The sequence below is a fragment of the Sarcophilus harrisii genome, chromosome 2, assembly GCF_902635505.1.
Source record: "Sarcophilus harrisii chromosome 2, mSarHar1.11, whole genome shotgun sequence".
NCBI lineage: Eukaryota > Metazoa > Chordata > Mammalia > Dasyuromorphia > Dasyuridae > Sarcophilus > Sarcophilus harrisii.
This window is the reverse complement of record NC_045427.1, coordinates 614,131,009-614,153,186: the sequence shown is the minus strand read 5'-3', so window position 1 is coordinate 614,153,186 and position 22,178 is coordinate 614,131,009. Positions and strand designations below refer to the sequence as shown.

The window sequence follows — 22,178 nt, the reverse complement described above, 5'->3', positions numbered from 1 at the left end:
TTCAAAAGGCCAGAAAGACATCAAGATCCTCTTATTAATAAAATCAGAACTAAAAAGTGTTCCTGGAGCTGCACCTGTGTCTGCTTCTTGGATAAGAGCCCTGACGGATGAAGATATTTATACTTTAAGTACAACTGGATGCATGTGGCCAACGGCTGGGCCCAGACTTGCCCACTCTCCCCACCCACAGGTCTCCCCTGACAGAGATGAACCTGTGAAGATACATTCTCTCATGCACAGTTCTACAGATAACCACTGTCACAGGAAAAGAACACAGGTGGATAGCCTGAAACATAAGCTCCCACACTCCCTTCATGTAAAGGGATACTGCTATTGGACTTGCACCCGCCACCTCTCCCCCCCACCAGAAGAGCACATACTCCTAGCACAACTGAGCCACAGATATAAAAATGAAGTCTTCTTCCTGGAGATTTAGAATGGAAAATCCTTTTCTAAAGAGCCTTCCAGCTGAGGCTTGGAGGGAGGGCATGAGGGAGTAGGGAAAAGAAATCTCAGGCTTAGCATTTTTCAAAGCTTGAAATTCAAACTCAGAGAGAAACATTTCCTTTTGGTCCTTGCCATCAGTGGCATCCAAGGGCCCTCTTCTTCTCCTGCCCTCTGATGCCTCCTCTCAGAAATGGGAGGGGGAACACTTAACCCTTCATGTGCCACATCTGATAAATTTGACATCATGGGCTCCCAAGCCAACAAGTAGTTCTTGGTCTTCTCCCATCTTTTTTATTGGCTTTCTGTGGATTTATTATCTTAGAACAAGCATTGTTAATTTGATATCCATGAAATTACTTTTTAAATTATTCATGTAATTATATTTCAACATAATTGCCTTTTTTTGTAATTCTATGTGTTTTATCTTATGCATTTAAAAACATTTGAAGGATAGAGCACCAGCCCTAAAGTCAGGAGGACCTGAGTTCAAATCTGCCCTCAGACACTTAACACTTCCTAGCTGTGTGACTCTGGGCAAGTCACTTAACCCCAATTGCCTCAAGGTGGGGGAAAACATTCTGAGAAGAATCCTTAGATTTCACCATGGCCATCTGGGTTCATGACACATAAAAAAGGCAAAGAATCCATATGAGAAGAAGAAGATTTTAGAATTAGGAAGGACCTTTAGAGATCAAACCAGTCTAAATCCCTCAACTTACACATGATAAAAATGAAAGACTGAAGGACAATTAGGTGGCACAGCGGATAGAGTCAGAAATCAGAAGGAGCTGAGTTCAAATCTGTGATGACCGCGTTAGCACCTTGGTCCTTTTTGTTCCAGACCACATGCTTCCCATTAGGAGGACATTCTGTCCACTCTACTTACTGCCCTGGCTCATGATCTTGGGCACAGGCCAAGAGACATCTTGGTGATACACAAAGATATATCATTTTATATCGGGCATTTCTGAGAGGGACCAGTGCTCTCTAGTGAGGGAAGTAATTTTAAAACTGGAAGGGAGGGAGGGGCTCTTGCTTGGATAGCCTTATCAAATTGAGAAGGATGCAGACCCTCCTGTCCCTCTGCTTCTGTCCTTTCCCAGAACTCACTAAACCCAGTCATAAAGCATCAGTTTTGATCGAGTTCTAAGATCTTTTGGCCTGCTTCATCTCAGCCACCCACAAGCCCTTAGAAAGGCTGTCAAGAACCATATACAAAGAGAGTCCTCTGGGACTCACCAATTGTAACTGAGGCCATCTGGTGTTCCTAAGACTATTAGAACTGCCACAGTGAATCAGTCCCTTGGGGCATCTAGCCCAGGGTTCTAAAGAAAAGTTTGGAGAAAGCCATAATCGCCAATCTCAGGCACAACCCCAAACATTTGAGTTGCTTTTAATTATACGTTATAGATTTGTGATTCATTACTAACATGTTTTTAAAATTTGTAAATATTTTCAGTCCATACCTGCCACCTTACATCAAATTCCATAAGCTTAGTATATATAGTGTAGCCTCATTCTTGGATATTAGAGCATCCATCTTTATGGACTAGTTAGAAATTAATTCCCCTTTGATGTTATCTGTATAAAGGCTTTTTCTATAAAATGCAAAAACTCTCTTCCTTACCCCCACCTCAGTCAGAAGCCATAGTCCTTCTTTTTCCATGCACATTTTGTCTTGAAAGAGAAGTAATTCCCTAAATTCTTTCTATCAAGCACAGAGGATCTTTAGCTGCCCTCAAGCTAATCTTCAGACTTGGACTCAGAAGACATAAATTCCAGTTTGAGACCTGGTCTTTACTAGCTATGGAATCTTACAAACACATCACCTAGCAATCAGATCCTCAGTTTCTTCATTTGTAAAATAGGATAATAACATTTAACATACTCACCTTGCAGAGGTGGTTATGAGAACCAAATCAGATAATGTGTTAAGAATAAGAGTCCACACTTCTATAAAACTTTCAAGGTTTCCAAAGAGCTTCTGTCACAATAATCCTGACAGGTAGGTAGTGAAAGGATTATTATCCACATTTTATAAATGAGGAAGCTAAGGTTCAGCGAGCTTAGGAGGTTTGCTCTAAATCATATATCTACCATAGTTAATAGAAGATCCAGAACTGTCTCCTGGCTCCAAACCCAGGGCTTCCTACTTTATCAAGCAGGTTCCAAAAGTACACTCTGTCAACTGGAAAGCACTTTATCTTAATTACTATTACTAATACTTGGGGAAGTATTAGTTCCTGTGGAGGCCGTAGCTGAATAACTGTGTTTGGTTCTGGACACTACATTTTAGGAGAATAATGATAGACTGAAGAGTGTCCAGAAGAAGTCAGCAAGCATGGGCCTTGTAAAGAGGATGACAATGATTGTAGTTCAAATTTACATGGAGATTTAAGATCTACAGCTTAACGTTATTTATCTCATTTGATCTTCACAATATAATCATGTGGGATAGGTGCTATTATAATTCTCATTTTACAAGCCAGGAAAGAGGCACAGAGGTACTCTGGTTCTAATCTACTGACTCATACTCAGTGCTTTCTTCCCTACCCACCAACAAACCTCAAGAGGGTTAGTTGAAGGGAAAACTCACTGGGAACTAATAGCTGTCTTCAAGAATTTGAAGGGCTGCTGTTCTGCTCATCCTGGGAGGGTAAGACTAGAAACTCTAGATAGAAATTGAAGAGAAGTGGATGTAGGTTGGAATAAATGGCCTCAAGGACCTAGCTTCCTTCTTCCAGCCCACTAGAACAGGCCAGGCTGCAGGAACTTCTCCCAGGCTCGGTGAGAATAGACTTTGACCTCCACTACCTTTCTCACTTTCTCTGAGATTTCAACTAGGATTTCCTGAGAAGCAAGCAAAAATGGAATTTAATAAGGTAGAAGAGAGAGTTATAAAAAGAGGTAACCACAAGATCTTTCTAGCTATGGTCCTAATTTTCATTCTAATGAGAATGCTGTGGAATGGGCCTATTTCTTCTTAAATTTCCACTCAATGTTCTTGGTGCCTGAAAAATTACACAGTCAAATCCAGTTCAGGTCCTTAATGTCAGAACAATGCAGGGGGAGTGGTCCAGCTTCTCAAAATCTGAAGTTATGGAAGGGATGGACAGGCCAAAGTTAGTGAATCAGGCAGATTTCTGGCTTCTCTCTTAACTGACTGAAGACATTAAATTTCTCCACCATTGGCAGCAGGGTATTAAAAGTGATGGAGAAAAAAAAGTTACAAAAAATATTCCTACCTAGGAAGTAATAAAGCTTTAAATACAGAATAGTGTTTTACTGTAGGGAAGATCTAACCAGCTCATAAATATTACATTTCATCTCATCCCTGTGCTAAGGAAAGGGAAAGCAGAGAGCCAACTATCCTGAGCTCCTCTTGGGAAACAAGCATGTATTACGTGCTAAATATTTGCCAAGCACTGTGCTAAGTACTTTAAGGATATTGTGCCATTTGATCTTCATAACAACCGAGAGAGGCAAATGCTATTGTTTTCCCCATTTTACAGTTGAGGAAAGTGAGATAGAGGTTAAGTGACAGGCTTAGAACCAAACAGCTAGTAATGCCAGTGGCTGGATTTGAAGTCAGCTCAGGCCACATGAACTCACCTTCCCCCAAAATCCCAAGGAAGAGTGTTTCTTGTTTCCCCTGGATTCTCTTATACTTACTCTAAAAGTCTTCTATCCACAAACTCCTCCAAGTCCTATGAATCTTCCCCCTATTCTGACTCCAGACTCCATGAAATTTTCCATCCCAGGCATCTTGCATTTGATTCCTTTGCACCTCTTTATAAAAGCTTCCTCAGTCCTATTCCCCAAGACCTTCCTTCTACCCATTCCCCCCACACACACACACACATCCTACTATAATGAAAAGAAGGGACCCTTTCGCCATTAACATTTTTAAGGATAGGACTTAAGTCCAAACTCATGAAGTCACATCTGTGATTGAGGCTGAACTGCCAAGGAAAAAAAGGACTATCTTTTCCCTATAAGCAAAGGGAATGAATTTTCAAAACGGGGCCAGCTTCCAGGAAGCCAAAATGCCCAAGGTCAATATTGAAAAAAAGTTCATTGTTACCAGGCTCAGTTTGGATGGACTATTTGCCTTCCAGCAGGCACTGGTTCTGCAAGTGGATAAAGAATAAGGAGGCAACACTGGCTGCAAGGGTAGCATGCTTCGGCTTTCCTGCAGATTCTGCTAACAGATCCCAAGGGATCAATTCTCCACCCCTTTCCTCTAGCAGCTAAGGCAGCCTCTGTTCTCATTGCCAGGGCCTGGCACCTGGTACGTGATGAGGCTTTAAAGGGACCACCCAAATTGGTATGCACCCCACAGCTTCCATCAGGAAGGATCCCAAAGGAAAATTTCAAATTTAGAACCTGTATTCTGATAAAAATTTCCATTAGAAAATGATAGGGAAAGGATTAGTTTGTGTGAAGCAGGGGCCAATTGATTAATTATCTGTTCCCATCAACTGATCTGACAAGTGAGGGAAGGTAAAAAGTGAAGCTATCCTGTAAGCTTGTTTAAGAAACTACTAAAATTTTGTTTACCGATGCATCTACTAGGACTCCTATTTTCTCTAACTCCTCTAACCTTAACAGATTTCATCTCAGAGGGGCAAATTCCCAGAGAGGCCATGAGTGAGGCTCTGGGCACGGTGACACATGGTTTTTGGCCAGCTCCTGCCCCCTCACTGGGCGGGCTGCTTTCAGCGCAGTAACAGGAGATTGCAGCTAATCTACCCTCTCTGTTCAGATAACAGTAACTGAGTGGGGAAAGTAGAAATGACCTGACTTTGGCTCATCAGCTCTCTTTGTAGGCCCAGTTTCAAACAATGCAAAACCCAAAGACTACTGCTCCTAAACATAGGACCTAGATTTTGCTATTTGGCAGCTGTCACAGAATCCCACTCCTTAACTATATCTATTGGGCTTTCTCACAATCTGCCACGTCAGACCTTTCCCATACTACAGCAGGATCTCGTAGGTTGTGTGTATGCATGTGTGCACTCCTGTGTTTAAAACATATTTCAAATCAAAGTCCAGATGAGCAGTATTTATTAAGAGGAGAATGTAAGAAATGCATTTTCATGTTCATTAGCCCAAACTGATTCCAACTAGGCAGCCTGAAGAATTTGACAGCAAAAGGCAAGAATGCTGATTTGGCATCCACGGGCCCACTGTCTCTGGGTCAGTTTCATGGGATTATGTCTTCTCCTTCAAAAGTCCTTCCAGTTTCAAGGTCCCAGACACTCCTATTCCCTTCCTACAACCTAAGGTTCCCAGGAGATGGCACTTCTGGGAAAATTGCCTTCTTTCTCCTCTTTGATCTACAGGTGCCAGTAAACAAAGTGCTGCATCAACACTGGCCCAGGAGCCAGTCTGCACAATCCCTGCAACTTCCTCCCCCACCCCCAGCCCCTCCTTCACCGCAAAGCCCTGACCACGGGGAGAGTAGGGACTGAGTGGAGTGGATACAGAAAGGCTCTCCCTTCTCTCTTTCAACATGCTCCAGTCCAACCAGGCCCTCAATTATGCAGCTCCTTCCCCAAACCAAATCCTCTTACTAGGACTCACAGCATCCCTTGGCTGAGCTTCGTTCTCTCATCAAAGATTTAAAACATAAAATCGGGCCCACGGCTGTCACCTCCCTACATTAGGGCCTGAGTAAAGGGGCCCAGAATGGCCCGGGGAAGTTTCCCTTCCCCCATACATTCTCAAGCCCATTACCTTATTCTAGTGGTTCGGGAGCCCCCAACCCCCCTCTGGCTACATCCGTTTGAGCCAAGTCGGAGGTTGGGCGTTCAGGAGAGGGGCAGGAAATTAGAATCGACAAAAGGAGCAGGGCACAGAGACCTCCTCGAAGAAGAGACAATCTCCTTTCCCCTGCCCTCTACGACCACCCTAATTTCTACTGTCCCCCCCAAAAAAAACAAAATAGTTCTCCACCCTTACTTGGGAAGGTGAGAAAAGCCCTTCCTCATGCTCCCCTTCCTCTAACCCTAAATGGCCCCAAAGGCTGACCCCACCCCTCCTGCCCGAGATTCCAGACCCCCGCCCCCCAAGGGCTGAATCTCTGGGGTTCTCGCGGACTGGAAGGAGAGGCTAGCGCTGGGTCTTCCCACCTCCCTCGCCTTCAAGGAGAGGAATAAGGGTGAGGGTCACCGCCAGCCCCGCGGGGGCTGAGGAGCTGCGGCGGCGGCGGCGGCGAGCTGGCAGCTTGGCAAGAGCTCCGGGTGTATGTTGTTTACTCTCACTGCCGAGGCAATTAGGAGGCTCTGCCGCGAAAACTGCTGGCTGCAACACGCCGCCGCCGCCGCCGCTCCCCTGCTCCTGGCTCCCGGTTCCCGGCTGCCAACCTCTCGGCCGCTCGGGCTCTGCACCAAACCCCCCTCCCGCTGCCCGGTGCCCCGGCCGTCTCCACTGCTGCAGAGCCCTAAGCCACTCTCCTAGCCCACTCCCATCGCCCAGCTTCAGCCCGGTGCACCTGAAATGCCCATCTCCTCCGTTCCGGGGAGCCGGGCGCCGGGCAGGGCCCTCACCTTGCAGCTCATCCCAGCTGGACAGCCCGGTTCTTTGCTACTCACCCCACCCCACCCCACCCCGCTCTCCCCCGGCACGGTCCCACGCCGCCGCGGGGCTGCGGCTTTGCAGACTCACGTCTCGGAAGCGGTTCCAGTGCTTGATCTTGCCGCTATACTGGGAGATGGACGACAGCCATTGCTCATCCTCCATGAAATTGCCAGGGGTCTCGCCATCCTTGACCCCCTTGGAGTCCCCCTCCGCCGAGCCCGGCGCAGGGGCGGCAATGAGCAGAAGAGGCAGCAGCAGCAGCCGCAGCCCAAAACCCCCAGCGCTCATCTTTGATCTGGATTGGGGTTGGTTAGTCTTTGTTTTGGGGGGGTTTTTTTGGAAGAGGGAGAATTGATTTGGGGTTTTTAAAAAATTTTTCTTTGCCTTGATTTTCTACCCTCTCCCACCACAACGCAGCCAAAAGTCGTCTTCTCTCTTCCTCCTCCACCACTGAAATGACTGGGGGAAGAGATGGATGGTGGGTCCTGGATGAAATGTGACCTGATTAGGAGATGCACTTGTCTGAAAACCCCCAGAGCTGGAAGCAGAAAGGCAGAGAATCAGAGAGGCTGCGCCAGAAGGGGCTGTGTCTGTAACTGTAGCATCAGCATCATGTTTGACATCATCATACCTGGCTTGAGGAAAAAAGGAGGGGGGAGGGGGGAAGCGGGGGAGAAAGGAAGAGTCTGAGATACTGAGATAGTGAGATTGAGAAAACAGGAGCACAGAAAAACTAGAGGCTGAGATTTCCAAGCAAAACGACCAGATCAGAAAAACAAACCCGAGCAATAATCCAGCCTGACCCAGCAAAAACAAGGGAATCTGAGTCCCATGGTGGCCACTGCCTTAACAGACTTCCCAGAAGGACAAAGGGTAGGAAGGGGCAAGGCCCATCCTCCCAGCAAGGTTGGGATTCTTGAGGAAGCTGTAGGAATTTCTGGTTTGTAGAACCAAGGGCAGATGTCTAAAAGGGTATTTTGTTCTAGTTTTTCCTCTCCCTCCCCTCCCCCCCCTCACTCCAAGACCAGACTTCAGAGACTAGAGCTGTCTGGGACAGGTAAACCTCAGTGCTTCCCCTCAGCAAGACAGCTGGGTTCAACTAGATTATGGTAATAGGTGACTACTCCCATAAGACAAAAGGGGGCTGAGAACTGGTTGCTGATCTTCAGACTCACATGCTCTTTTCAAGGCACAAGGGCTAGAAACTGAATGGATAGAAAACAGACAGATGTCCTTCCTTCCCAAGCAGCTGGTTGGGGACTATCAGATCAGTCCTTTTGTCAGTTCTCACCAAGACAATTCTAAAAAGAAAAAGTCTGTCCATTTCACATGCCAAGAGGCTGCCTTCTTGATATTCTGAATGGTTTTATTTCCTCATTGGACTTCACCTCAAATTGGACATAGTGAACTATTAATTAGGGGGAGGAGGCTAAGATACTCTTATTTTTCTTTCAAAAAAGAAAATATAAAGAATGAAAAATTATATATACATATTACAATACACGTGTGTGTATGTGTGTGTGTGTACTCAGAGAGTGTGTGTGCAAAATGGCCCCCGTAACTGGATTGCTTGTTGGAATCTGGGAAAGCAGGAATCTGAGCACCACCTTAAAATCAGAAGAGGAGTAAGGCGTTTACATTACAAATAAATAGAAAAAGGAAGCAGATAATCTAACAACATAAAACATGTTAACTCTCAGGCCTCAATTATATTTTCATTCAAATTTAATTGCCATTATGGCCTGAAAAAAATTGAACAGAACTGACAAACATCTCAATCTTTGAAGAGGTGGGAGGAGGGGAGGATTAACATTTTTACATTTAGCTTGGGTTTGGTCTGCTTGGGAATTAAATATGAATAATCAGTGATTTGGACTGGAGTCCCATTGGGAAAGCAGAAAATCACAGATCCATTTCTGAGTTTTATTGATTTATTTTTCCAATTCCTTAAGAGGTGGTACTGGATTAAGGGTCCTAGGCACTGCTGCCTTCATCTAATCCCAACTAGCAGTCTTGCTCTGTTTTGGCAGGGAAGCAGAGGACTGTGGACCCACATAGTGCTTGAGATCACTGAGCTACTCCATTTATTTATCCACCACTAGGTCTTGCTTTTCAGTAAGGAAAGCTAAAGGCATTTCTGTATATATCAGTTCCCCAACTGTTAAGCTGCTAACATACTGGACTAAATTTGAAGTGGAAATTCTAGCTCTGCTCTGTACATTCCAATCTTAAATGAAACCCCTTCACACAATGGGGTAAAAAGCAACAGTCCAGCTGTGAATCTGGAAAGGTCAACAAGCCACTCCCATCAAGAAATTGAGGTCCAGGTACTCAAAGACCTTAAGATAGTTCCCATAATCCTCTGCATAGCTCTAGAATAATGACTTCCCTTTTAAAGGACCTTAAAGCTAAATCAATAAGAATTCTATATTGAAATTAAGTAAATGATCAAGGTTTTTAAATATGCCATTACTAAAGCTGTAAAAGAAAATTTCATTTTTCCAAACTGGCTTAGAATTGGGAGTGGAGGGTAGAACATGATGAGTTGACAGAAAACCTCACCAAAAATGGATAATAATTTAGTTTTAAGAAAGAAAACCTTAAAATTTTATGTAAGAGAGACTGTTCAAATTACTCAATCTCTCTCCTAAAAGGAAACAAACTTAACCAAATTTTTAAAACTTGCTCAGTTGTTACCATTTCAGGTTTTTACAATTTAACTAAACTTTACCAAAGCATCTGATACTCTTTTCAGGTACTCCTGGAACAAGAAGAATAAGACTAAATTTGAACCAAGTTTAAGAAAATGTCTACACAATTCCAAACAAAGCAAAATAATACAACTTCACACTGAAGCATGGTCAAGAAAAGTAAGATATTAGATAGAGATTACGTTCAAAAGATTGATCACTATCAAGAATACCAATTAAGTACCAAACCAAAGATATAGAATTTATTCCTTGGATGTTATCAAAAAACTTCTGGGAAATACCAAAAACATGTAGCACCACATATATCTCAAAGCATTCAAGATTGGTGAAAGAATTCTCTGAAAACTATTTGGTCAGTTTGATCCTGGAATTGTGGGCAAAGTCAGTGATTCAAACCACAAAGTTATATTTTGTACAACTGATTCATTTCTCCTCAGAGTATGAATGACAAGGTGACAGTGCTAATAAGGAAGAAAAGTAATATACACAATACCAATCTCTTCAAACTAAGTCATAATCTGAGGAGAAGGAGACCTTTGAATTCTGAACACACATTTTTGGCATCCTCCACAAAGATGCTTTGGAAGCTTCCTTATGTCACTATTTTAAAAACAAAAAACAAGTACTTACCAGTCACTCTCTTTTCTGAAATAACAGTTCTATTTGCTATTTCCAAAAGAATGTTGGCTTATTAAGGCTACCTTTAGGTAAAGGAAAAGTGAATTAACAGCTTTCTAGAAGGGAACTACAAAGGCAAAAATTGTGTGGTGTTTTACTGGGATTCTAGCATTTACTATAATTTCTCTAATGTTTAAGTTAATGACTGTAAAGGCTAGGAACACTGTTCTACATTGTTCATACCTGACATATATTGAACACCTTAAGAATTCTGAAGATAACAGATAACTACATAGCAAGCAAAGGAAAAGGGTAGATAGGGAATAAACAGGTAATAATGTAAGTTCCTATTCCTACATGCCATCTAAGTAGTGATGAAAGAATAGTCTGTGTTTACATAAAATATAAATTTAATACAAAAATACATGTTGTAAAAACTAAGTCCTTTGCTAAATGGGGAGGGAAGAGAAAAAACAAAAAAGCCAACATAGAGATGGACCACAGAGTTATTAGATTAGTAATAATAACATAATAATTCTATATAATTGTATAATAATTTAAAATATTAATATCTGAAATTTATATAGCACTTGGTACAGATATTATGATGAAAGCATTTTTAATACTTTTTTTATATTTTTCTCCAGTTACATGTAAAAACAATTTTTCAGTCATTTTTTTAAAATTTTGAGTTCTAAATTTTCTCTCTCCCTCTCTTACTTCCCTCCTCCCAAAGATAGAAAGCAATCAGAGACAGGTTATACATGTTCAATCTTGCAAAACATATTGCCATATTATTCATGTTGTGATAAAGGCCACAGAACCACAGAAAAACACAAATACAGAAAGTGAAAAATAATATGTTTCTATTTGCATTCAGATTCCACCAGTTCTTTCTCTGGAGGCAAGTAAGGTAGTCTTTTTCATCATAAATCCTTTGGGATTATCTGGATCACTTTATTGCTGAGAATAGCCAAGTCATTCATTATACACTATCGGTATTGCCATGAACAATGTTCTCCTGGTTCTGCTCACTTCACTTTGTATCAGTTTATGTAAGTGAAATTTGGTTTTTCTGAAATCATTCTTGTAGCATAGCAATATTCCATTAAAATCATATACCACATATATGAATGTCATGGAATATTATTGTTCTATAAGAAATGACCATCAGGATGAATACAGAGAGGCTTGGAGAGACTTACACGAACTGATGCTGAGTGAAATGAGCAGAACCAGGAGATCATTATACACTTCAACAACAATACTATATGATGATAGCCATGGCTCTCTTCAACAATGAGAGAGAGGATCTAAATCAGTTCCAATTGATCTGTAATGAGCAGAACCAGCTACACCCAGAGAAAGAACACTGGGAAATGAGTATGGACCACAACATAACATTTCTACTCTTTCTGTTATTGTTTGCTTGCATTTTTGTTTTTTCTTTTCAGGTTATTTTTACCCTCTTTCTAAATCCGATCTTTCTTGTGCAACAATACATATATTGTATTTAACGTATACTTTAAGATATTTAACATGAATGGGACTACCTGCCATCTAGGGGAGGGGGTGGAGGGAAGGAGGGGAAAAGTTGAAACAAGTTTTTGCAAGGATCAATGTTGAAAAATTACTCATGCATATGTTTTGTATATAAAAAGCGATAATAAAAAAAATAATTTACCAAAAATAAATCATATACTACAACTTGTTTTAACTATTCCCCAATTGATAAGCATCTCTTCAATTTCCAATTCTTGGCTACTATAAAAGAGCAACAATAAATATTTTTGAATACAAATTTTTGTGGAGGGGGGTTAAAAAAAGCAATCTGAACAAAGTTATGAAAAAGACATTTAGAAACACTAAAGGAAAAAAAATCACACATTTAGTTTTAGAAATTAATTTATTCACAAATGAGCTAAAGAATTACATTATAAGACTCAAGAAGCATTCCTTATGTGGTCAAATGATCTTGTTAAAAAAATGAGTACTTGGACTTTGGAGGAAAGGGGGAAGAAAAGAGGGAAGGAGAAAAGGGAAAGACTTGAGAAGGCCTCGATTATTCACCTCAAATATAGCTCCCAAACTTCTGAGTTACCCTGAGACAAAAAATAAAAGGAAAGGGATTTGGAGTGAGGAAAGGGGTGAAAAGAGAAAACCAAATTAACTGCTGAAATGAGATAATGCCAGAATTGTAAATACTCTTCCCTCCACTGGTCTGCAGCAAGAAGTGAACAGGTTCTGGCACTGACATTCTCCCAGGGAACTTAGCACAGTCCTGCTGATATCATCAATGTTTTCACTGCTGTTGTCCAAAAGAGAGAAATAAAAGCCGCTACATTGACTGCAGTTCCATTAAGCGGTTAGGTAAAACAAAGATCTGAAAAATAAATGTAAAGGTATAAAATTTGTATGAAAAAAAAAAAAAGAAAAACCAACATCTTGGAAAATAAGAACAAACTTTTGAAATTCCTTCATCTTAAAACATTATATCCAATAACTGCATAAAAGCTAGATATTAAGACCTTAAGTGCTAAACAAAACAATCTAGAAGGAAAAGGATTTCAAAAGGGTATAATCATTTGCTGAATAATGTGAATTTTTAAGCACTTCCACTAATCCTGGAAAACATAATAAAACCAAAATCAATCAAAAGCCTGTAAAATAGAAATGGAGATTGAAGGAGGGACTTATAATTTAAGATCAGGAACCCAAGGAATAAAGAACCATAATACATGTTTAAGAATTTTATTATTTAATCCATGTGTCACTTTGTGGAGATGGGCTTTGGAAAAGAAAATGGATCATGCCGTCAAATGATAAGTAAAGGTCTTATATTCAATCTCTGCTTTACCTGAGACGAGGTTTAATGATCATCTCAACATTCAGAGGACAGGACATGCTAAGTCTACTTTACATGGACGTGCCCTAACAGGTTTTTGTTTCACAATCCCCTGGACTCCACACCATCCTTGCTAAATAAAATAAGGATAGTCCCTTGGACACCTGCATCATGAAAACATTCAACGTGTGATGCAAACCAAAAGGAAGAAATACAGCACCTCAAGAGAAATCCACTTGCCCAGAGGAAGCGTAGTATCCAGAACTGTCTGTAGAAAACCTCTGAGAGATGTGAATCGAATTAAGGCACAGCTCCCCAAAGCTGAAGTTTTCAAAAAGCTGAAAGAAGAATCAGAATCCAGAATGAGCTCTCTTAGGAGAACCAAAGCACCTTCTTGGTAAAAAGACATCTGAATACCCAGAGGGACAAGTACTAAACTACAACAATCCCCAGTAAGTTTCAGAATGAGCTCCTCTCTGGTGTCACAAGCAAAACTTCCTTCTATAGCCTACCCTCCTCAAGTAGGCACTCCTTCCTTGGAAATCTGGAGTGAAGGACTGGGGGCACCAAACAGCCTTCAAAGGCCATTCATTATGCTTTGAAACTCTTAAGGAAATTTATTTTTCAATCCAGTCAAATTTTGACCCAACAACTTTCAATCTACTATAAGGTCAGGCAGAATTCTGATCCCACTTCTACCAGAAAGCCCTCCAATTATTTAAATACAGTTGTCACCCCCACCAATTCTTTTAACCAATACTCTTAAGACATGCTACAAAAGCTTATTCATCGTTCTGCTCACCCTCTAGCTTATCAATAATGTCCTTCCAAAAATGAGGTATCCAGAACAGACTGCAATGCTCCCAATGTAGTCTGATTAAGGCAAATTATAGTGGAATTATCATTTCCGAAGTTCTAGACATTATGCCTCTATTACACTTGATTGCATAATCTCTGTTGATTCTCATATCACACTTCTGAGTTCTATTGAATCCACTTGCTTCTTTCAACTCCAAGCTTTCTTCATGTCAACATGTAAGAAATTTTTTTTAATGTGTCTCTAATTTCTTTTTAATTTTTTTAAATTGTGTCAACAAGGTGGAACTGTGAATACATCCAGGCATTCTGGAGAGCAATTTGGAACTATGCTCAAAAAGTTATCTAACTGTGCATACCCTTTGATCCAGCAGTGCTACTACTGGGCTTATACCCCAAAGAGATACTAAAGAAGGGAAAGGGACCTGTATGTGCCAAAATGTTTGTGGCAGCCCTGTTTGTAGTGGCCAGAAACTGGAAAATGAATGGATGCCCATCAATTGGAGAATGGTTGGGTAAATTGTGGTATATGAATATTATGGAATATTATTGTTCTGTAAGAAATGACCAGCAGGATGAATACAGAGAGGCTTGGAGAGACTTACATGAATTGATGCTAAGTGACATGAGCAGAACCAGGAGATCATTATATACTTCAACAATAATACTGTATGAGGATGTATTTTGAAGGAAGTGGATTCCTTCAACAAAGAGAAGATCTAACTCAGTTTCAATTGATCAATGATGGACAGAAGCAGCTACACCCAAAGAAAGAACACTGGGAAATGAATGTACTGTTTGCATTTTTGTTTTTCTTCCTGGGTTATTTTTACCTTCTGAATACAATTCTTCCTGTGTAACAAGAGAACTGATCAGTTCCGCACACATATATTGTATCTAGGATATACTGTGCCATATTTAACATGTATAGGACTGCTTGCCATCTGGGGGAGGGGGTGGAAGGAGGGAGGGGAAAAGTCGGAACAGAAGTGAGTACAAGGGATAATGTTGTAAAAAATTACCCTGGCATGTGTTCTGTCAATAAAAAGTTATAATTATGAAAAAAAATAAAATGAATCCTAAAAATAAATAAATAAAAATAAAATGTGTCAACAAAAAGAACTCAGTAAAGATGGTTGGAAAATTCAGTTTTACTTTTACCAACAAAGCAGATATAGTCATGAGACTTCCAGCATAGTTACCACTAGTGGGCAGGGTGAGGGAAGGGTTAAAAATTCTCAGCCCTAGTTTACAAAGATTATGTACTTTTAAAATTACTACACAACAAAGATCCAGGTCTTTTTTTTCTGAAGCAACTGTTTCAGGATAGTTGTTGATCTGAATTGTTAGAGAGAGTTTCACTCTCAGGTATACTCTCTATCTATGAAATCAGTTTCTGGCCAAATAAATCCACAAATACCTATCAAAATGCCAGTTGGAATGATCATTAAAATGGAGAATTTCACAAAATACATATTGAGTCAAGAACATTTATAACATACTTGGAGCAGTTCCCCACACCAGTAACAAAAGGAATATAAGACAATTTGTAATCAAGGTGTACCAAAAACTTAATGGAGAACATAAAGATGTACATATCCAAACAAAACAGTCAAAGGATGCCTTTAGAGAAATAGCCAGAACCTCTTTCAATCGTCTTCAATTGGGTATGGATTCAAGTTAGTGCTTGTAAAGACAAAAGGCTCTTTACTGCAATCAAACTCTTTTACTCCATAAAAGCTTTCAAGTATGTGCAGAAGGGATAACTCTTGATCTAAGAAGGACATGTCCTTTTAACACATGTATAAGGCAGACCCAAAAATTTTAACAGAAATCATCAAAGGATGAAGAAAGCCATCTACACTCATAGAGGCCCGTGGAACTGAGTGTGGACTACAACATAGCATTTTCATGCTTTCTGTTGATGTTTGCTTGCACTTTGTTCTTTCTCAGGTTTTTTTTTTCTTTCTAGATCCAATTTTTCTTGTACAGCAAGATAACTATATAAATATGTATACATATATTGGATTTAACATATATTTTAACATATTTAACATGTATTGGACTACCTGCCATCTAGGAGAGAAGATGGGGGAAGGAGGGAAAAATTTGGAACAGAAAGTTTTGCCAAGGGTTAGTGATGAAAAATTACCCATGCATATGTTTTTGGGGGTTTTTTTTGTTTTGTTTTTTATTTTGCCGAGACAATTGGGGTTAAGTGACTTGTCCAGTCACTTAACCCCAATTGCCTCAGGAAAAAAAAAAAAAAACAACATCATGCATATGTTTTGTAAATAAAAAGTTTTAATTAAAAAAAAAATTCATCACAGGAAAAATTCAGCCAAAATCACCTAGAAAAGTCATGTGTTAAGGAGGATGCAGGAAATTGCTCTCCTATAGAATGGCAACAAGACTTTAGGAAAGTTTTGGTAAATATATAAGCATTTTCCAATTGAATTTCAAGGCTAACATCTGAACAGCAATCCAGGTGGTGAAGTTTATCCCTTCTGAGGAACTGCTACCTCCTTTCATTTGTTTGACTCTATGGAATTTTAGATCTGTCTCTAAAACATGAGCTCCTGTCATGACCACCTTTTCTCTTCCTGCCAATGATGGGCAAAGAAGCACGAGGGGCTCATTAAAAGCTGACTTTACAAAACCCAAGAAATATTGATCCTTCTATATATATGACATCAACTTAACCCCAAAGATCTATTTAGAGTCTGTAGTGCATTGTGTCTTTTTTTCAGAAAGGAGTCTAGCTCTCGCCTGCATTGATTTACACAATTAACTTCTCTTGCTGGCTTTGGCAGTCTGTACAGATCACATCTACCCCCTTTGTGGAACAAATTCAGCTTGAAATGGCTGCATGCTAATCCTTCTTTGCTAGCCTTTAATTTGATGTGAAAGCTATGTTAGTAATAAATGAATAACTGAACTCTGAAACCGAAAGTCTTCCAATCACAAAGTCAAACAATGTGTAAAGTAGTCAATAGACTATTGTCTGTGGACATAAAAGTAGAAAAGGATTCAAATAAATAAAGATCTTGAAATCTTGGGGCAAGGCATAGAGAATTATATCCTTCAATCATGGTCTTACATAATTTCTGCAGTTCTTTTAAATCACATTCTATTTAGCTTCATTCTTGATGTTAATACTAACTTTGACACTTAAGAATGACATTGTTTGACACACCATTCAACAATGCAATGGATCTTCATCATCTCAAATGCTAGTTTAAAAAAATAGCATTTATCTTCATTTATCTCTATTTTTACTTTCTCATGCTCTAGTAAGTAATTTCCTTTTCTCTTATTCTTGTGTTTGGGTATAGATTATTTAACAATAATTGTTCATGGTTATCTTATAAATGGCAGTCTCCATGCTATGTTGTCTCTATTATCCTTAGTGGGTTAGTCTTCTAAGTTTTTTGTCCTTTTAACTTTTCTCTAAAATTCTTTGTTTTGTTTAAATTTTGCAAGTGGTCACAGGTAGAATTAAGTATTGCAGGTGTCAGCATTATAGTAGTTGAAGAGGAGATAGACATAGATACTCCTCTACAATATTTAAGAGTTCAATATATAGAGTAACAGCCTCTTGGAAAACAATCAGCACTGGAGAGATAGAAAACATATGTATAAAATTTTGTATACACTGTTGAATAAGATCCGTGTGTGCTTTTCTTGTGTTTTGCTTATCTACTTTGTTTTCTTTGCTACAAGGGAAGGCTCTTTGGAGTTAGAGGGATACATCTGGAGGTCACTGATGTAAAAAAATATATATTATCAATACAACTTTGTTTTCATTCTTCCCAACCTCTCTGTGATTACGTTTTCTCTTGGATATACCCTCAGCTCCTAGTTTTTATAATACAAAAATTTTCCCTTCCACAATGTGACTTTGCCCATCATGATTTTAATATATCACGGGTCAGCATAAGAAATTAAACAGAAATTTGGGGGGAATTTTGCAGAAGCAACAGATGACACAAGAAGGCTAACAAAAGAAATAGAAAAGGTTAGAAAGTCAGAAATGCATAAAATATTTGTATAATTTTGTATATCAACCCTAATTTTATAATAAGGTACTATAAACATGCCGTAAGGGAAAAAGAAACATTTCAGACTTCTTTCCTAGTACAAAGTGAAGGCCAACAAGTTTTACTCAGATTTTCCTGCTCTCAAGGATGTCATGCTCCTAACCCTCGACATGTAAAAAGGATAACTGTATTGCTCTCTCATGGTCCTCTTCTTACCCATCCATCCACAATCATCCATGTTATACTTCTTAAGTATACACACACACACACACACACACACACACACACACGCACACACACGCACACATACACCCCCCCCAAAATATGTTTATTTCAGGATGTTCCTGAATAGCTCTCTCATGGACTATCTCTACAGTCTTTCACTGATCTCATTAGCTTTGGTGGGTTGAATTATCATCTCTACACAGATGATTCCCAGATCTATATATCCAGCCATCTGCTGATCTCTAGCTCCATGAACTAATAATGGCCTATTGAACTAAAAATTTTTTATTTCCCTATTTCTCTTACGTCACTCAAATTCATAACCTAAAAGCCATTCCTGACTCTTCATTTTTACTCTCTACAACTCATTCCAATATTCAATCAACTACAAGTCTTGTAAAATATACCTCTATAACATCTCTAAAAATCTATTCCCTCTTATCCATTCCCAAAAGCACCACCTGATGGAAGCTCTTATCACCTTTTACAGTGGCCAACTAACTGCTCTCCTAAATTCCAGTGAGTATCTCATCTTTGTCTCTCTCCAATATATCCTTCAAAGCTGCAAAATTCACATTCCCAAAGCACAAGTCAGACCTTATCATGTTCATGTAAAAGAAACTTCAGTTGCTCTTTGTTTTCCTCTAAGAATAAACAGAATATTTATTCTCATAGCCTCACTCTATCCACCATTCCAGCCTTTGTTCTTATTACTCAAATTCAAGCACTCTGCATTTGACCTAAATTGGACTACTTAAGGTTTCCCAAATTGGAAATTCCCCTTCCAGTGTCTGTGTCTTGTCCAGACTATCCCTCCATGCCTGTAATATACTGCTTCTTAGAATTTTCAGTTTTCTTCAAGGCTCAGCACATATACCAAGATAAGCAAACCTATTTGATTAAAACCTGCTAGGAAAACTGGAAATAAATATGGCAGATACTAGGCTTAGACCAATATCTGACACCACACTTCACAATACATTTTAAAGGTATAAGTGACCTTAATTTTAAAGATCACATTATTTTAAAAAACTTACTCTTACAGCCATGAGTAGAAGATTTATTCCTTTTTCCTTTTCTTTTTTAAAGAAATATTCTTAACCAAACTAGAGACAAATGCAATCACAAAATACAAAATGGATAACTTTGATCCCATGAATCTGAAAAGTTGATGTACAAACAAAATCAATGCACCTAGAAAGAAATGCTCAAATGGAAAAATGTCTTTGTATCAAATTTCTCTGATAAAGATTTGGTATCTAATACATACAAACCACACACATATATATATATACACATACCTATCTTATAGATATATGAGTATATGTGCGTATGTCTATCACCAAAAGCCATTTTGGTCTTAGACAAATCATTAAGTGATCAAAGGATATGAACAAACAATTTTCAAAAGAAAAATTACAGATTATTAATAACCACATGAAAGAATGTACCAAATCTCTAATAATAAGTATTCAAATCAACTCAACTATTAAGTTTCACTTCACACACTGCAAAGGGGCAAAGATGATAAAAGATGGGTCTAATCAATGTAGAAAGATTGTGGGAAGATGGTGAACACTTGGTTCATTGTTGATAGAGCTATCAATCAGTACAACCATTCTAGAAAGCAATCTGAAATTATACAAATAAGATGACTAAAACATCCATATCCTTGGACTCAAGAATTCTATTATTAGGCTTATTCCCCAAGGATAAGATGTCTTGAAGATAAGAAATAAGTCCCTATATTTATAAAAATATTTAAAGTAGCACTTTTTGTGATAACAAAGAATTAGAAACAAAGTAGATGCTCACTGATTTTGGAATGGCTAAACAAACTGTGGTACACGAATGTAACAAAATATCATTGTGCTTTAAGAATGTACAAATCTACATGAACTGATGAAAATCAAAATAACCACAACTAAGAAAATATACACAAGACAACAATGTAAACAGAACCATAAAAAAGTGAATGTTGCAAAATTATGATGCCCCTTTGAAAAAGTGGAAGGTCCACAAGTGTTGCAAGCCGAACATATTTTATGACTTTCTAATGTACTGATCAGTCGTGCTGATTTTTTTTTTTTGACTTAAAAATATTATTTGATATATAGAAAGACATTCCAGAAAAAATACTGGGAGAAACTATGATACTATATTAAAGAAAAGGAAATCAATAAAAATGCATTTTTAAAAAGGAAAGTAAAGTTTGAACTAGATTTTTTAACTGAGCAGTTAAGTACAATTTGGACTTTGCATTCTAATAGGAACCCAAGGAAGATTTCTGGGAAGAGGAATAATAATGAAATCGATGTTTTAAGAAGCTTAATATGGTAGTGATGTATAGTACATACTGGAAGGGGTTATAAAATGGAAGACAAAAAGACTAATTATGAAACTAATCTGAGCATAAGATTATGAGAACTAGAAAAAGGCATATATGAACATTATTATGAAAGAAAAGTTCAGAGAAACTGACGACTCAGATATGGGGGAAGAGGAAACATTGAAGAAAAATTAAGGATAACCTCAAGGTTTCAAATCTGGGTGATGAAAAAAAGCTTCAATGGCAAAAATCAGAGAGTGGAAAAAATCAGGGAATGGTTTAAGGAAATAAACTTAGGATATAGGTAACTCAATTCACTTGAGCAGTTCAAGCAAATACTAAATGTCCACTATAAGTCTAGAGTTGTTAGATGCTAGAAATACAAAACAAAAAAATAACATAATCCTTGGCATTAAGAGCTTATATTCTGAGTAGATCACAAAAGATAAAATGGATTATTTTGATTACATAAAAATTTTGCATATGTAAATATACATAGCTAAGATGAGAAGACAAAGAGTTAAGTAAGGAAATTTTTTGGTAACAAATTTCTATGATAAAAGTCACGTTTCCAAGATATATAAGGATCTGTCTGATTCAAGTTTGTAAAATAAAAGCATTTACCAATTGGGAAGGAGAAAAGATGAAAGAGATGAGCAGGAGAAAAATAAATGCTAGATAAATGAAAATGCATAATAAAGGAAAACAATATGTACACAGATAATATATAAAATGTATACAAAGTAATTGGGGGGAATGAAAGACCACTAACAATTGAAGAAATAGAAAAAAAGCATCCTTTCAGAGGTGGTGCCTAAATGATCTTTTGAAGGAAATGAAGGATTCTAAAAATTACAAGTGTAAAGTAGTGCATTTCAGAAATAGGGAATAGCCCATGCAAAAGCATGAAAGTGAGAGATGAAATACTACATATAGGATATATCAAGTAGGCCAGACTGGCTAGGATAGAAAGTGTGTGGGCAAAGTAATGTTGCAATCTCTATGTGAAGATAAGTAGCAGGGAAAGAAATTAAGAAGTTATTCAAGGAAAGAGGTAATGAGATTCTAAAGCATTGTAGTAGTTGGTAAGTGGAAAAAATGAAATGGATTTCACAGACAAAACTTGAAAAAAAAAATGATTGTATATAGGAAATGAGTGACTAGATGAGCAGCGGAATCCCTTGACAAAAACAGGATGAGTGTGGGAAAAAAGATGATGAATCCTATTTTGGACATGTTGAGTGTGAGATGTCAAAGCAAGTAGTTCTCCTGTTTTCCTCTTATATGCCAATATCCTTGATGCCAGGTGGCCTCAATTTCTATTCCATTTGAGAATTTCCTTTGCTTTAAAGAGTTATAGCAAATATACTAGAATTAAGTAAAGAGAGACTATAAGAATGATCACATGCTCCTGAGAAGGCAGACAATATTCTCAGATTAACCACTAACTAGTATTTAGAAGACAGAATGGTATAATGGTAAGGGAGCTAACGTGGAGGCAAGAAAGTCTAAATTCACATTCTACCTCTGAAGACAATGAGCTATGTGACTATGGACAAGCCCCT

The 22,178-nt window shown here is 38.7% G+C and overlaps 2 protein-coding genes across 6 annotated transcripts in view; both read right to left on the bottom strand.

Annotated features, from left to right (window-relative positions):
• Window positions 1–7,672, bottom strand: part of SPOCK2 (SPARC (osteonectin), cwcv and kazal like domains proteoglycan 2) — a 31,063-nt gene extending 23,391 nt beyond the window's left edge. Inside the window, exon 1 of the mRNA XM_031956543.1 lies at window positions 7,117–7,672. Coding sequence (XP_031812403.1) covers window positions 7,117–7,317 — 201 coding nt within the window. The 5' untranslated portion in view covers window positions 7,318–7,672. The remainder of the gene's footprint in view (window positions 1–7,116) is intronic.
• Window positions 7,673–12,245: 4,573 nt separating this feature from the next.
• The window catches only part of ASCC1 (activating signal cointegrator 1 complex subunit 1), a 103,327-nt gene continuing 93,394 nt past the window's right edge, over window positions 12,246–22,178 (bottom strand). For all 5 annotated transcript variants that reach the window (XM_031956535.1, XM_031956538.1, XM_031956537.1 and 2 more), the window contains 2 exons: window positions 13,424–13,541; window positions 12,246–12,741 (listed from right to left, as the gene is read on the bottom strand). In XM_031956535.1, coding sequence (XP_031812395.1) covers window positions 13,425–13,541 — 117 coding nt within the window. In that variant the 3' untranslated portion in view covers window positions 12,246–12,741; window position 13,424. The remainder of the gene's footprint in view (window positions 12,742–13,423; window positions 13,542–22,178) is intronic.